The sequence below is a fragment of the Aegilops tauschii genome, chromosome 1 (assembly GCF_002575655.3).
Source record: "Aegilops tauschii subsp. strangulata cultivar AL8/78 chromosome 1, Aet v6.0, whole genome shotgun sequence".
Lineage (NCBI taxonomy): Eukaryota > Viridiplantae > Streptophyta > Magnoliopsida > Poales > Poaceae > Aegilops > Aegilops tauschii.
The window spans coordinates 192122236-192135900 of record NC_053035.3 but is presented as its reverse complement, the minus strand read 5'-3'; the positions used below and the strand labels follow the sequence as shown (position 1 = coordinate 192135900).

General features: G+C 44.8%; 1 protein-coding gene across 2 annotated transcripts; it reads right to left on the bottom strand.

Annotated features, from left to right (window-relative positions):
* Positions 1 to 349: 349 nt before the first annotated feature.
* Positions 350 to 12657, bottom strand: LOC109786541 (serine/threonine-protein kinase EDR1). 2 transcript variants are annotated; one of them, XR_002238363.4, is made up of 13 exons: positions 12115 to 12586; positions 10833 to 11249; positions 9729 to 9832; positions 4370 to 5562; positions 4083 to 4123; positions 3814 to 3882; positions 3595 to 3695; positions 2638 to 2716; positions 2460 to 2558; positions 2299 to 2367; positions 2149 to 2198; positions 1033 to 1217; positions 350 to 935 (listed from the first exon to the last, which is right to left on the bottom strand). XR_002238363.4 is itself a non-coding variant. In XM_020345113.4 (13 exons), exons 1-13 carry the CDS (start codon positions 12472 to 12474, stop codon positions 806 to 808), a joined length of 2889 nt encoding a protein of 962 aa, XP_020200702.1. In that variant the 5' UTR covers positions 12475 to 12657; the 3' UTR covers positions 350 to 805. The 2 variants fall into 2 exon arrangements, 1 of the variants encoding a protein (XP_020200702.1); XM_020345113.4 differs by having other exon boundaries at positions 1033 to 1209; positions 12115 to 12657.
* Between the last annotated feature and the right edge of the window lie 1008 nt (positions 12658 to 13665).

Here is a 13665-nt window from a genome sequence, read left to right as displayed (position 1 = left end):
ACCCACCCTACGGTTAGGGTTCCCTAAACCTAATCACATTTACTTAACTTGTTGCAGGTACGTTTGAATCATACAGTTTGATATCCCTTGGGAGACAGACACGCGCAGTTAATACTCTTGGCAATTTATTCTCTTCATGAGTGAGAGGATGAATAGGTACTGTTACGCGGTACCTTACAATATTACTGTCCAGAACTGTGGGAAAATGTTGTACACTAAACTATCTGAATTCTTGCAATGCAATTACCCTCGAATGGCATTGAAAAATATGCAAAACATGTGAATTTCAGGAATTATCAAACATAAACAGCTGTTTGAAACAAATTTTAACTAAATGCACAGCCTCAACGAATCAAATTGAGTATTTTTATTTTCAACTACTACTACTTGGTATCTTTCCAACCAAAACACAAACTGGAGTGACCTTTATTTCAGTATGGCAGAAAGGAATCAACCACGCAATGCACACTGCTCCAGATTGCCAGCTTATTTGTGATGCAACTAACTCGTCCCACAGTTACACATTTCCCTCTCCCTGTCACTCCACAATCCACAGTTCCACTTAAATGTAGAACAGTATGGTTTTCTCCTCTTGCTGTTTCACCTTATCCGCCTATATGTACTGTACATACCCCGCAGCAGAGCTTTTGCTTGCAACAGCGGGGTGAATGCTATCTAGACTGGGACTGGGGCTCTCAATGAAGCCATGCATTTGCAGACTACTGGACCCGAATATGGTGACAAAATCATAATTACTGCTTATTCACACTTGGTGGATGACAACCCCGGGGTAGAGATGTGCGGTTCACCGATATAAAGATATTTCATAGGGTACATGGTTGCTCGCCGTCTCCTGATGTGAAGGGATTACAAGCCTTTGCAATGTCTTCAGGTAGCTAGTTAATTGGATGAAAGAAGGACGCAAGTTTGGATCCCTGGCAAATAAAAATGATGGTAGAGAAACACGTGTAAGTTTGCATGTAAAGATTTTTCTCTAAAGAAAAGAACTTAGCTTATACTGAGAAAACTTACTTCTGCCAGCAATCACGTATAATTGATGCAACTATAGGATCAACTTCTTTTGGAATGTCAAGCCGTCGGTCCTGGAAGCCAACTGCGCCCACAACTTGCATTTGGTTCATCCCATGCCATGGCTTTCTTAGTGTTGCTAGCTCCCACAGGATAACACCAAAGCTGTAAATATCACACCTGTAAAACTTTCAAGAATGAGTGTAGTTATAAATGTGATGTTTGCAAGTGTGCAAAGAGAAATAATGGCCAGTATAGATATTAAGCTGAATTTTCACACATATCCGAGTTCTAACACATATAATAGCAGTTCTTATTCATACAGGTACTTCACAGTTGATGTTCGGTCACACATAGTTCTGTGCTCTTTTGGTGGGGTGGGGGGGGGGGGGGGGGGGGGGGGGTACAATGTTTTACAAAGATCAGATCATTTGAAGGCATGACATGTTCAGTCCATGGCCAACTGGCTAGAGCCCCTCAAACGGTCAACTGGGGAACAGGTGATCTCACATGACAAGTTTTCAGCTTCTAGACAACAGCCTGACGCCATGACAGGATACAAGTGATGTAACAATGAAGCAAATAAATCTAAAAATGCTACATGGTACATGCAACTAAACTTAGATCACAAAATACCTCACCAAACTTAGCAATACACCTCATAATCCACAGTACCTAGTTACCTACTCCCTCCGTTCCTAAATATACACTCATTTTGCTCCGTATGTAGTCCGTATTGGAATCTCTAAAAAGACTAATATTTAGGAACGGAGGGAGTACATAATAACCATCCATCTCTCTATCACAACTTGTACTATAATGAATGGAGAAGAGAGACTTAGACATGCAGAGTTGTGGAATTTGGAATATCGTGAGGAGCCACAAATAGCATGTTTCAGAAAGATAGCGATGTACTTGCATGACAAATCACAGCTATGAACATGACCAGCAGTTGACCAACAAAGGCTATACATAGCACATACAGAATTTAGCATTAAGCTTATTTAGGTCGAACTGAGATTTTATCTAGGCTAAACTCGAGCAATGCATACGGAATTTGTGAAAATATTAAAAGCTCGCAAATATAAGTATTTGAGAAAGACCTCAAAGATCACTTACTTCTCATTGGATTGCTCATTCCGCAAAACCTCTGGCGCCATCCACTCAGGCTGGTATCAGGGAAACGACAAATTTTAACAGAGGATCAATTTAAGTTTCTGTAAGAACTAATATACAAAAGTCATTCCACAATGATTATCAATTACTTACAGTCCCGGCAGTGGATTTTGATGACAAAAATGTACTGTGCTTCAGACGTGAAAGTCCGAAATCACAGACCTGTGTGCATGTACTTTGTTAGCTAACAGTAACAACTATCTAGAAACTGAAGGAATAAGAGTTCATGCTTTGGTCCTGAAGCAGGTAGATACCTTCACAGTCCAATTATCGTCAACCAGCAAGTTTGGTGATTTTAGATCCCGGTGAACAATTGTTGGTACACTGGTATGAAGACAATTCATGCCTCTGGCCTACAGAGAGAGCATAATCATAATATGGACATACACATGGAAATAAGCATGAACTATAACATCCAAGTTTCACCATTACCACATCAAGGGCCATTTTAATCCTACGCTTCTCGTCGATTTGGCAATTAGGGCGATGAATAATCTTATATAAGCTTCCCCTGAAAGAAAATAACAGTTAGATAAATGTCAATGTTGAAATGGGAACTGTTTGATTCATCACCGGCAAAAACATAAGTGTTGAATGGAATGGTAATAATAGGTTCGACTCATAAACTGTCTGTTCCACAATACTTGGTACTTCTAAGTCTTATTCACAAGATCTCTCCCAAAATACCCAAATAAAATTCAAAATGCCCCTATCAAACCTACAATGCCCCCTACTTTATTACACATTTTTACGTGCTTGAGATACTACTTAAGGGTCCTTCCGTGTACTTCGACATGAAAAATATTGCTTATATGCACATTAATCAAAAGCTTCACATATTATGAAAGTGACATAGTGCATAACTGAACATTATTTTGTGGAAATTTTCAGTACATTTACATAGCCCATGGAATGATGTAAAATCGTAAAGTAGTTACACCATTTCGTGTGTGCAACTATGCATGTACAGTGATATTTTTCACACCATGCAACTATTTATCTTCTCTCCCTCTATTTATTCATCACCACACAGGCACACACTAACACACAATGTATTCCCTCTCTGTCTCTGTTCCAAAGAAACTACGGGAGGGTACTCTTCTCTCATAACATTCTCAATTTATCAGCTGTGCATTAAACATCTCCTACCTTTAGTCAACGGCCAGAGTACATATACATACATTAATGTAAAGCTGGGCGCCCATAATGTTATCTCATTCATTACATGCATCATATTCAGCATTCTCTCATTCAAAGTTTTAAACATGCATGCAGTATTTGCATTGTTGCATCAGTACCCACTATAACTGGTGCCCTGTTGTCTTGACCAAGCTAAATGACTACACATGTTATGTCCTAGCTCATATGTAAAACACAAACTTTCAATACCTTGGAAGATATTCTGATACAATAGATAAGTGTGGAGGCCGTGTTACTGCACCCATAAAGAGAACAATATTTGGATGACGGAGCCGACGCATAATCCTCACCTATTAAATGAAAAGATATCTGGATTAGCAAAGGTTTCGAAAAAAGTGAAATCAAATGACAGTAGAAGTTCGATTTTCAGGAAAGTATTGGTTATAAAAAGCATCATCGTTCACCTACTTCACAACGAAATTCCTCTAAAGCATCACCATAGAACTCTTGATCCAAGAACTTCTTTACAGCTACTTCCTGTATATTAAAAAACATCAAATTTACCATCATGATAAGCAGACCCAATCAGAAGAAATAGCAGAACAGACCATGCTTTGAAAGGTTATCTGTATGTTACTTTTCAGCTATGTAATCAGTTGATAATGCTTGTAAATGAGCTTTGGTGCACTAAGCTCAACGGTATCTTCCAATAATGTTAAACAAGAATAACTACTTACAGTTCCATTCCAATCAGCATGGTAGACTTCTCCATATGAACCTAAAATTTGCAAGAAATGCTCCTTTAGTCGCCATATGATACAACATAGGAACAAAATGGTTCATATCACGCAACAGACAAAAGGATTATACATGCTTATGATTTTACAGTACAAGAAATTTAGAGTATGTTTTTGTGCTCAGTGCAAACTCCTTGTCAATTTGTATGGCAAGTGACCCCGCAACCTACATTCGACTCGATAAGTGAAAATATAACTAGACGATAGATCAAAATGGATTTATGTACCTATGCCAATTCTTTCATCGATTACAAGATCTTCCCAAAGGATTTCACATTCAGACACTTCATCCAACACCATGTCAGCCTTATTTGATCCAACTTGGGATGGAGAAACACATTCTATGTTCTGCCTTGGCCTGTCCAAGAATCTGTCAAGAGGGGACTTTCTTGGATCAGGATGTAACATTTTGTGGTCATGACTGCCACAATTTTCCTTGTGCTCATCCCTTTCAGGAGTAAATCCTTGAGCATTTTTAGAAAGTTCACCATCAAATCTAGAATAGATGGGACCTTTTCCCGGATCATTATGAGGGTCCTTTTCTGCGACTTTCCCGATTCCAGATGTAGAAGCTGCATTCATAGAAGAGGTACCAAGCATCTTGTCATAACAAAGACCAGGTGGCACCTGTGATCTGTCAAGGCACTCTCCAGTCGATGCTTTGGCCATAGCCGAGGTACCAACTATCCTGTTGTCATAATTACGAGCAGGTGCTGCATACACTCTATCGTTTAGCTCTCTAACATTGGAATTGTAATGCTTTGCAGTTGACAACGCCAACTGAGATGACGATGCATTGTCAGTGGCATTTCTCCGAGGAACTGACCCATCAGCAACATTGTATTGCTTGTTGGAAATGTCATTGCAAGCAGACCAGTTTTTCATCACCAATGGCTGTTGAGATCTTGCAGATGGTGGGACTACATTCTCTCTACGCCTTTGGAACTCATTGTTTATATTATTTAATCCCTTGAATACCAATGAGCTTTTCCCAGATTTAGTAGCATTGAAAGGATCAAACTCCGCAAATAGTTTTCGGGACTCTTCAGTTTCATGAGAGTCTGGAATCAATTGCAGATTCTTCTTCTGCTTGGAAGGAGCACTAGCCAAAGTTGATGTTTTACCTAATTGCATCCTAGGGTCCAATGTCCCAGGTTCACTAGCACTACTTCCAGCGGTCACTGTATTCTCATAGCTTGATAGATTGTCTGAGATCCGATTATTATTGGCAAACATATGCCCTTGGTTACGTTTATGCTCTAACTGTAATGCAACTGGGTCATCTTCGATGTTACTTGCTGACTCCACCACCTGATTCTGACCCAATGTTTGACTGAATTTGAATGGAGTACCCTTTGAATTAAAGACATCTGCTGGAATGAGAGTCCCTGGAGCAGCCATAACATCCACCAAAAACTCCCTGCAAATACAGACAACAAATCAGCAGAAGCAACTGACAATTAAACTAAAGCTTAATGTTCACAATAGGGGTGAATGGTTATTCATGCGTTATTTTGACACTCAGAATCTAGTCCTATGAACTATTAATAACTAGTAAGTTACACGTGCCTCGCGAGTTACGATAAGCAAATATTGATATAACTTATTATAATAGGCTAACGTCCATATTCAAGAGTCATATTTGCATAAGTATGAAGTGTAGATTTGATTCCTATCATTCATATCGTTGAAAATCAAGTTATAGCTAAAGAATATTCGATGACTGTGATATATACTACAAAACTCAAGATAAATATAAAAGAATAGCGGCTAAATACTACATCTGAGAAGGCACTTTAGGAAGATGTTATGTTGGAAAAAAATATGAAGTTAAAGCACGGAATATTCCAAAACAAATGAGAATGTCTATGTTTTGTGTATATTGTGCATTGTGTTAGAAATAGGCTGAAGTATAGAAGTAGAGGGGAGCTGGGGCTGAACACAGGATAGTTTGATTTCTGAAGCTGTGGCTTGTACTGCTGCCCTCAGGTCTTATATATAGTACATGGGGAAGTCGGTTCCTAATGCTAAACCAGCCATGCAGCTCTAGCAGCTGCTATTACATGCAAAGGCCAAATTGACTACTACTACCTCCATCCTGGTTTATAGGTCCTGAGAGCCAAAGCAGCAGGACCAAGGCAAAGTATCGGTCGTGGCAACAACCAACCAGCATGGAGCACTCATGGAAAGAGAGCATCGCATTAATCGCTAGAAAATTGGGGCGGCCGCTTGCGTCCCCTAGGTTTCTGTCTGAGGCCCACATGCATGCCCAATCCTCTTGTGTGGTTACTGCATGCATTGGCTGGAAGAGAGAAACGAGGGCGTCCATTAATTAGGCTTAGTTAACAACTCCCGTGAATTACTTGCATGCGGCCTAGTAAATCCGGACGCTGTTTGGTGGCTCAGGGGCTCTATAAACCCGAACGGATGTAGTAGCTGCTAGATGCATACACTGACCTACTCCCTCCGTTCGGAACGGAGGGAGTACTTACTAAGGATGCTCCAACTGACCTACTACTACTCCCTAGCTAAGTAAATGCTCCTTCCGTACCAAAATATAAGACGATTTTGCAGTTATGCTCCTAGCTAAGCAATTGAACTGCAAAATCGTCTTATATTTTGGTACGGAAGGAGCATTAAAAATAACACAAAGATTACTGCTAACATTCTCCCCCTGATCCTTGTGTGTCTACTTGGCACTGATCTTGACCATTCCAGTCCTATCCTATTATTTCTGAAAAGAAATGGGGGGGCAGGGGTGTGGGGGGGATTTCTTGTCACTGTTCACGGACAGCCCATTTGGGCGCTTTTTAGTTGTCTGACGCCTAGGCACAGTTTAGCTCACGGACGCACAGTAGGCCGGACCATCCCGCCCTTCCCCGATGCATCCGCCTCCATTCCCTCTCGCTCCTTTCCTCGCTTTTCTCTGCTTGCCCAAGCCGGTTGCACCGCACCATTGCCTCCGCCACTCGGCTCCCCATCCGCCACTGGTCACCGTGCCCTGCCTCTCTCCTTTCTCGACAGGCCAAGCGCCATGCCCGAGCTTGGCCGTCCAGCCACCGGCGCCGACCCTCCCTATGTGTCCTCCAACCGACACCGGCCATGGATCCTCCACCTCAAACAGCACCGGCCCTCCTCGACTGAGCCTTGTCGCCTCCCACTGTCCCATGCACCACCACCACAACTCGACAAGCCGGACCTCCCCTTCGTCTGCAACAGTAGCTTCACGCCCCTGCCGCCCTCTTCCAGCGAGCAACACCTCCGTTGCCATGACGTGGGCCCGGCTGCCACTGCCCGCTTCACCAATCACCATCGCTGGATCGCCACGTTCTTCCCAAATCCGAAACCCTGCCATCGTCGCCGCCTCACTCGAAGACCCGAACCTCCACAAGTACCCCCCTCGAGCCCCTCGCGTACCGCCTCACGTCGCTCCCGCGAGCGACCGAGGGGGCGAACCCTAGCCGCCGTCGGGGCTAGTCCTCCTCCTCCAGCCCCCTCCCTCGCCGCCGCCGGTGCGCGCCGCCGATCTGGTCAGCGTAGGCGGCAGCGGGGATCTCCCTTCTCCTCGCTCGATGTCGCGCGGCGCGGGGCGACGGCTTCGGCGATGGCATCATGCTGATCGAAGGCACGGTGAAGCAGCGGCTCCCGGCGGCGGCGCGGGTGGAGATCGGCTGGGCATGGTGTGGCGTTCGGCTAGGCGTGGCTAGAGGATGGAGGTGGAGTTGGGCGTGGCCAGTGGCGGTGGCGGTGGCGGCGTCCAGCCCGGATCCTGTCTTGACGTGGCAACAGCGACGGCTAGCCCGGATCCGGCCATGGTGGTGGCGGCGTCCCCTCCGTCGGGGATGACGGGGCAGGTGGTGAGTGCTTGTGGCGGGGCCGATGGCAGCGGATCTTGGGATCTCGTGTCCGGGCTCGTCGCAGAACGTGTGTGGCGGCCGAAGCTTCCTCTGGCGTCGACGGCGCTTGATGCGGGATCGCGACGGCGGTTGCCATTGTATGCGCGACGACAGCGGCTGGCGCGACGGTGGCAGTATTCGACGTCCCTTCCATCAACAGATCGGGTTCGATGCGGCTCGGCAGATGACACGCGTGCCTCTTTCAGAGTTGTCGAGCGGTGCCTGTCTTCGGTAGGTGAAGCCACCGGTGGATGCGCTGCCGGCGGATGCTACGCACGACGTCTTATACGGAGACGTAAGGTCATGCCTGCTTCCGCCAGGTGATGCACGGTGGCTTTGGTAGAGGTGTCATGTTTAGCCTATTGTTGTTGGATCGAAGGTGGTGCGACAGTAGCGGGAGGCATGCGGTATGGGACGTCTTTGTCTTCTGTTGTCTCCTCCAAAGGTATCCGCTATCAAGGCGTCGGTAGACGGATATGGACGGATGGTACAAACAGCTTCAACGACGAGTTTATGCACTCCGGTGGAAACACGAGATCTCTTATCAGGCTATGTCATCACGCTCTTGTGTCGTGTCCTTGCTGAAGGTGGTGGATTGAAGCTTGGCTTTGGGGATGAGAATCCGGAGTTCAACCTTGTGGTGGACTCGCCATCATCGGTGCACGTGCGGCGATTCCTTCTTGAAGGCGTAGCCTAGGAGTTGTGTATTTTTCGTTTATGTTGTGTCTTGTATCATAGGGTTAGTGGCTATCTGGGGGAGTTACTGTCGCAAGGTATACGGCCTCAGGGTTTGTTTTCCGCTATATTTCCAGGTCGATGGCATTCGGCTGCTGGATTTTTGCAATATTAATAATATATGGCTGCATGCATCGTTTTGATGCAGAGGCCGGGGGTTATCCTCTTTTTCGAAAAAGACAAGTATAATCGACCCCGAGCTTCAAACCACCAAGAGTAAATTGCTCAGAACCGCCGCATATGTGGTCAAGGTAACAGATTGCTACGGTAACCAAAAAAAACACCGCTTCTGAAGCCAATGAGCAACTAAAAACACTGATTCAGTGTTTATGATTTTTCTCAGATAGGATCCGAAGATGACGTGAGCTACGAGCAAGGACTGACCATGTACCAGGCTACTGGTCCAACAGGCAAGCAAAACCTCAAACATTCCGACACATCCTATGCTTTCTCCCTACAATGTTGTAGTTAGTTCCGATGCCTATTCTCATGCATAGCATGATTATTCTCACCTGATATTGCCTTACCTAGACTAAACAAAACTTGGCTTCAGTTTGAGTGGTTTATTCCTCTGTATGAGGCACACCTGAGGTCTTTTAGGTTCGACGTGTGTCGTCTATTTTTTTCTTCTATTACTTTCCAACTAATTTCTTTGTCTGTTGGCTGATAGTAGGACCCACACGACATAGTAAGATAGAGAGACAGCGCGGCTGACAAATAGTTCATAGTAAGATAGAGAGACAGTGCGGCTGACAAGTAGTTTTCGCCAATTTTCATGGTCAACAGCCTTGGGCCGGACTGTAACAGTTTAGGATGGCATTTGTTAGCACGCATCTAACGGAATGATGGCATTTTTTAGCAGTGAAACTTCCTAGTGGCAAAACTGAGTGGTGGCACACAACTGGTGGCACAAATGATAAAGCCACTAATAATTGATTATTAAATATGTAAATACCTTTTGTCATCCATCTTTATTATGTTAATAGCGTCATCTTCAACACCAGTGTAATGACTCCCTTTAACCAGCTTACAAGGGATACCAACAATATCAGCAAGAATCTGCAATAACACATAAATGTAAGACATGAGCAAATACGCTCCATGATCATGAGCTAGCTGTCAAGCCATGTGGAAGAGAGTTCACACTTATGCAAACAAATTCCTACATTACTTCACCAGGTTTGGTTATCTAATGTTCAAATCATTTATAAAAATCTAAGTGAACAAAGTCACTTCATAATTCTGCTTAAAATCAACAATATGGTTCCAAACTTATTTACCAAAGAAAAGAAAAGATAAAATGCACCATTCGTCACTGTGCAAGCACTAATGTATCACTTACGAGCTTGCAGGTTGCATATCTAGATCCCAAAAACTGTAAGTGTTTCATAACTTATGGCATGGCAATGGCACACTGACGAAGCTAAAATATCAGCATATGCTTGCTAAGTATTACCAATAAAGATTAACCCAGGCATTATCTTTGTTGAAGTGTATATGTGGATTGCCTACCCTTTCCATTAGTTCGGACTTTTGGTTGCGTTGGCTAGTGCATGAAGCTTAACAATCTTATCTCCATCCAAGCAAATTGGAGTGGGACCTTGATGACCGACTTGTTTAGGGACATAAATGTATGTAAATTTTCAAGATCCAAGTGATACTCTTGCAAGTTTAGGTGCCTATGGTGCACTTCACTCTAAATAAAGGTAGACACTGTAATCATTCATGGGACAGTATCACAGTCTAATCCATAAGATGCCTCAAAGGAATAACATCACAGAAGGTGGCGGAAATAAACTGTTCATAGATACGACAATTTGCAGCATAATGACCAATATCCTTACTAAATTGCTTATGGATATAAACATACAGTGCTAAATTTCTGGTTTAATTTGTTTATTACATAAAAGATAAAACATAAGCTTTTTTGTTGAATTTTCATCTGTTAGTAGCCAGGAAGCAAGTGAAGAATTGGTCGTGGCCACTCCACACGTCTTCCGTAACTTTGGGAGAAGGAACATTTCACTCAGAGAGAGAGAGAGAGAGAGAGAGAGATGACCTTGAAAAGTAAGGCGCGATGGCGAGACAAGCCTATCTCTATACTGCCAATATGCAGAAGGCTTGTCTGGTGTGATGTCCTCTGCTCAATGCTTTTGCTCAACCACCTAGTGATCATTTCATTTGCATCGATCACTGGACCACCCATGTGATCTGCAACAACTTCAGCTATTCGTCGCACCAATACTGTAATGTCAGGACAGCCCAACAGGCAGCATTCTGCTACTTCCTTCATCTCCTGCAGAGCATTATCAAATTTATAGTCGACCACAATTACTTCATATCCAAGATCCCCAATGCTCATCTGAAGCTCTGCCAGTGAAGGTATTTTGCCCTGCCCAGATGATTCCGCAGAGAGGCCAAATATGTCGTAGAATCCATCAATTACTTTCTCATTGTAATCAAGAAAGTTATAGTCCTAAACAAAATAGAAATTATAGTTAGAATGGACAGATCAACAAAGCTAGCACCAAAATATACAGAAATCAGAGGTGAACAACACCCGCTCATCAAGTGTCCTGTGACTATGAACAGGTAGTTGGCAATGAAGATCATGCCTGTAAGATAGCACAAAATATTGCCTAGTGGTTTGCAAAACTTCCCCGACAAGGTGAGCCATTTCTATATGATAATATCACTTTGGCATATTATGCTCAAAATGGATGATAGAACATGAATGAAGACCAAAGGATTTCTAAAAGGTCAGTAACAAATGAGTCCAGGTCCAGTTTATAAGTCAAAAGCATGGCAAGGGAGGGAGTTCAACACATAAACATTGCGTGGTTGAAGGACACAAAACAACACAAGCAGTTTTCTCAAGGAAGCATGGACACATTGTCGTGCCTGCTGTTTTGCCTCGTGTGCATGTTTATGTCACCGTGAGCATGTTGTCTTTGTCTCTCTACATACGTTCATTCATGTAATCATCATGCAACTACAAGTGTCTGCTCAAATGAATGTGTGTGGTCAACCAAGCAATGCTGCAATCTTTATTTCTATGTTCATTTTTCAAAGCAGAATTCATATTTACTCAATTTTGAATTTTCTGCTTGACATGTTGGAATTTATCGATGGAAGTGTTACAACTGCAATAAGATATCCAATTAGCTGAACCCTACCTTCTAAATGCTTATCTCAGATAATGTTAAGCATTAGTTGCCTAGAAAGGGATAAATTGGCCTTGTTTGGTGTTAATGCGTCCAGGAGATAATATATTCTAATACAAAAATGATTGTAGTCACCAGCGACTCTACTGAAGGAATTAACAGGATTTGGATACTCACCCTGTAACGGCGGGAGAGCGACTCCGGGGTGTCTCCCCCACCACGATCGGTGTTGGTGACTGGGTCGCCCTTCCCGAGGCTCATCAGCTTCGCCTTTCTGATCTGCTCCCCGTCGGGATCCCCAGCTTCCTCGGCGCCCGACGCCGACGCTGATAGCGCCAACGCCAGCTGCATCTGGTACTCTTCCTCCTGCAAAATGAACTCATCCCCTACCGCCTCTGTCGACGCCACGGGAGGAGGAGGAGACGGCGCCGATGGAGACGATGGCGCCTGCTGCTGCTGCTGCGCTGCAGCCGAACTCGACGGCCCCGCGGGCTCGCTGGATCGGTGCGACCACTTGGTCACAAACGGGATCTTCATGGCGCTCCCCGCGAGCACCTAGGGTTTGGGTTTCGAAAAGATTTCCTCTCTTGGTTGTTTCAGTTTGGCGACGTGATCGCGAATGTGAGATGGGCGGAAATGGTGAAGACGCGGAAAAGGGAGGGGGGTTTAAGGAAAGTGGTGTCGATTAGTGTGCGCTGAGCGGCAGCGGCGGCTACGTGTGGGATTGAGTGATTATCTCTACTTCTAATGTAGTAGCAGTTGTTAGCCTAATACTTCCGTTTTATTTTTGTTTGGCTTTATTTCGTCGCACCTATCATCATGTTGGTTTTTCTAGTCGAAACCGATTCCCCACCCCCGAGAGAGAGAACGGTGGAGAAAAGCATCGCACGCTCCCCTCCTTCCTTCCGCCTCTTCAAATCTCTACTTCTAATGTAGCAGTTGGTAGTCTGGTACTCCAGTTTTATTTCCGTTCGGTTTTATTTCGTCGCACCTCCCAGCACGTTGGTTCTCCCAGTCGAAACCGATTCCCTACCCCCGGGACAGAAAACGGTGGAGAAAAGCATCGCATGCTCCCCTCCTCCCTTCCGCCCTCCAAATCCCTAGCCTCACCAGCCGCCGCTGCCTCGACTGCATCATCTCACCCGAGCGCCATGGCCTATTCATGTCAGCGCCCCTCTGTCAAATTCACCCGATCCAATCCCACCTCCTCCCGATCCAAATACCGCACAGTTGCTCTTGATCCCTTTGCATCATCTGCAAACAATATATCTCTCCCCATCCTTCAAGTCATGCGCCACCACGATTCCCATGACCGCTTGATCAACCTCTCGTCGTCCCCTTGACGGGCAAAGTTCTTCAAGTCATCCCGCATTCCGTCAATCACGGGAGAGCAGATTTTCTTGTCTATGGATTTCACCAAAGAATCGTCAAGGAGCAGCAACATGAGCGAAACAGTGGCGATCCAAATTGTCGGCGGTGGCTGAGGTGGCAGTCCACATCGCGGGCTGCGCCTTAAGGGGAACTAGACTGCATGGCGGCCAGGGGAAGCACATCCCAGATCACACATCTAGAGGGGCCTCTCGTGCGGATGTACTCTTTGGGCGAACAGGAGGAAGAGTCATCAATGTCGGTGTTGACCACGACGCGGATCTGGGCCTCGGTGACAGGTTCTTCACCAATTGGAATGGCAGCACGTCATCAATTCCGCTGGATACATATTTCATCTAC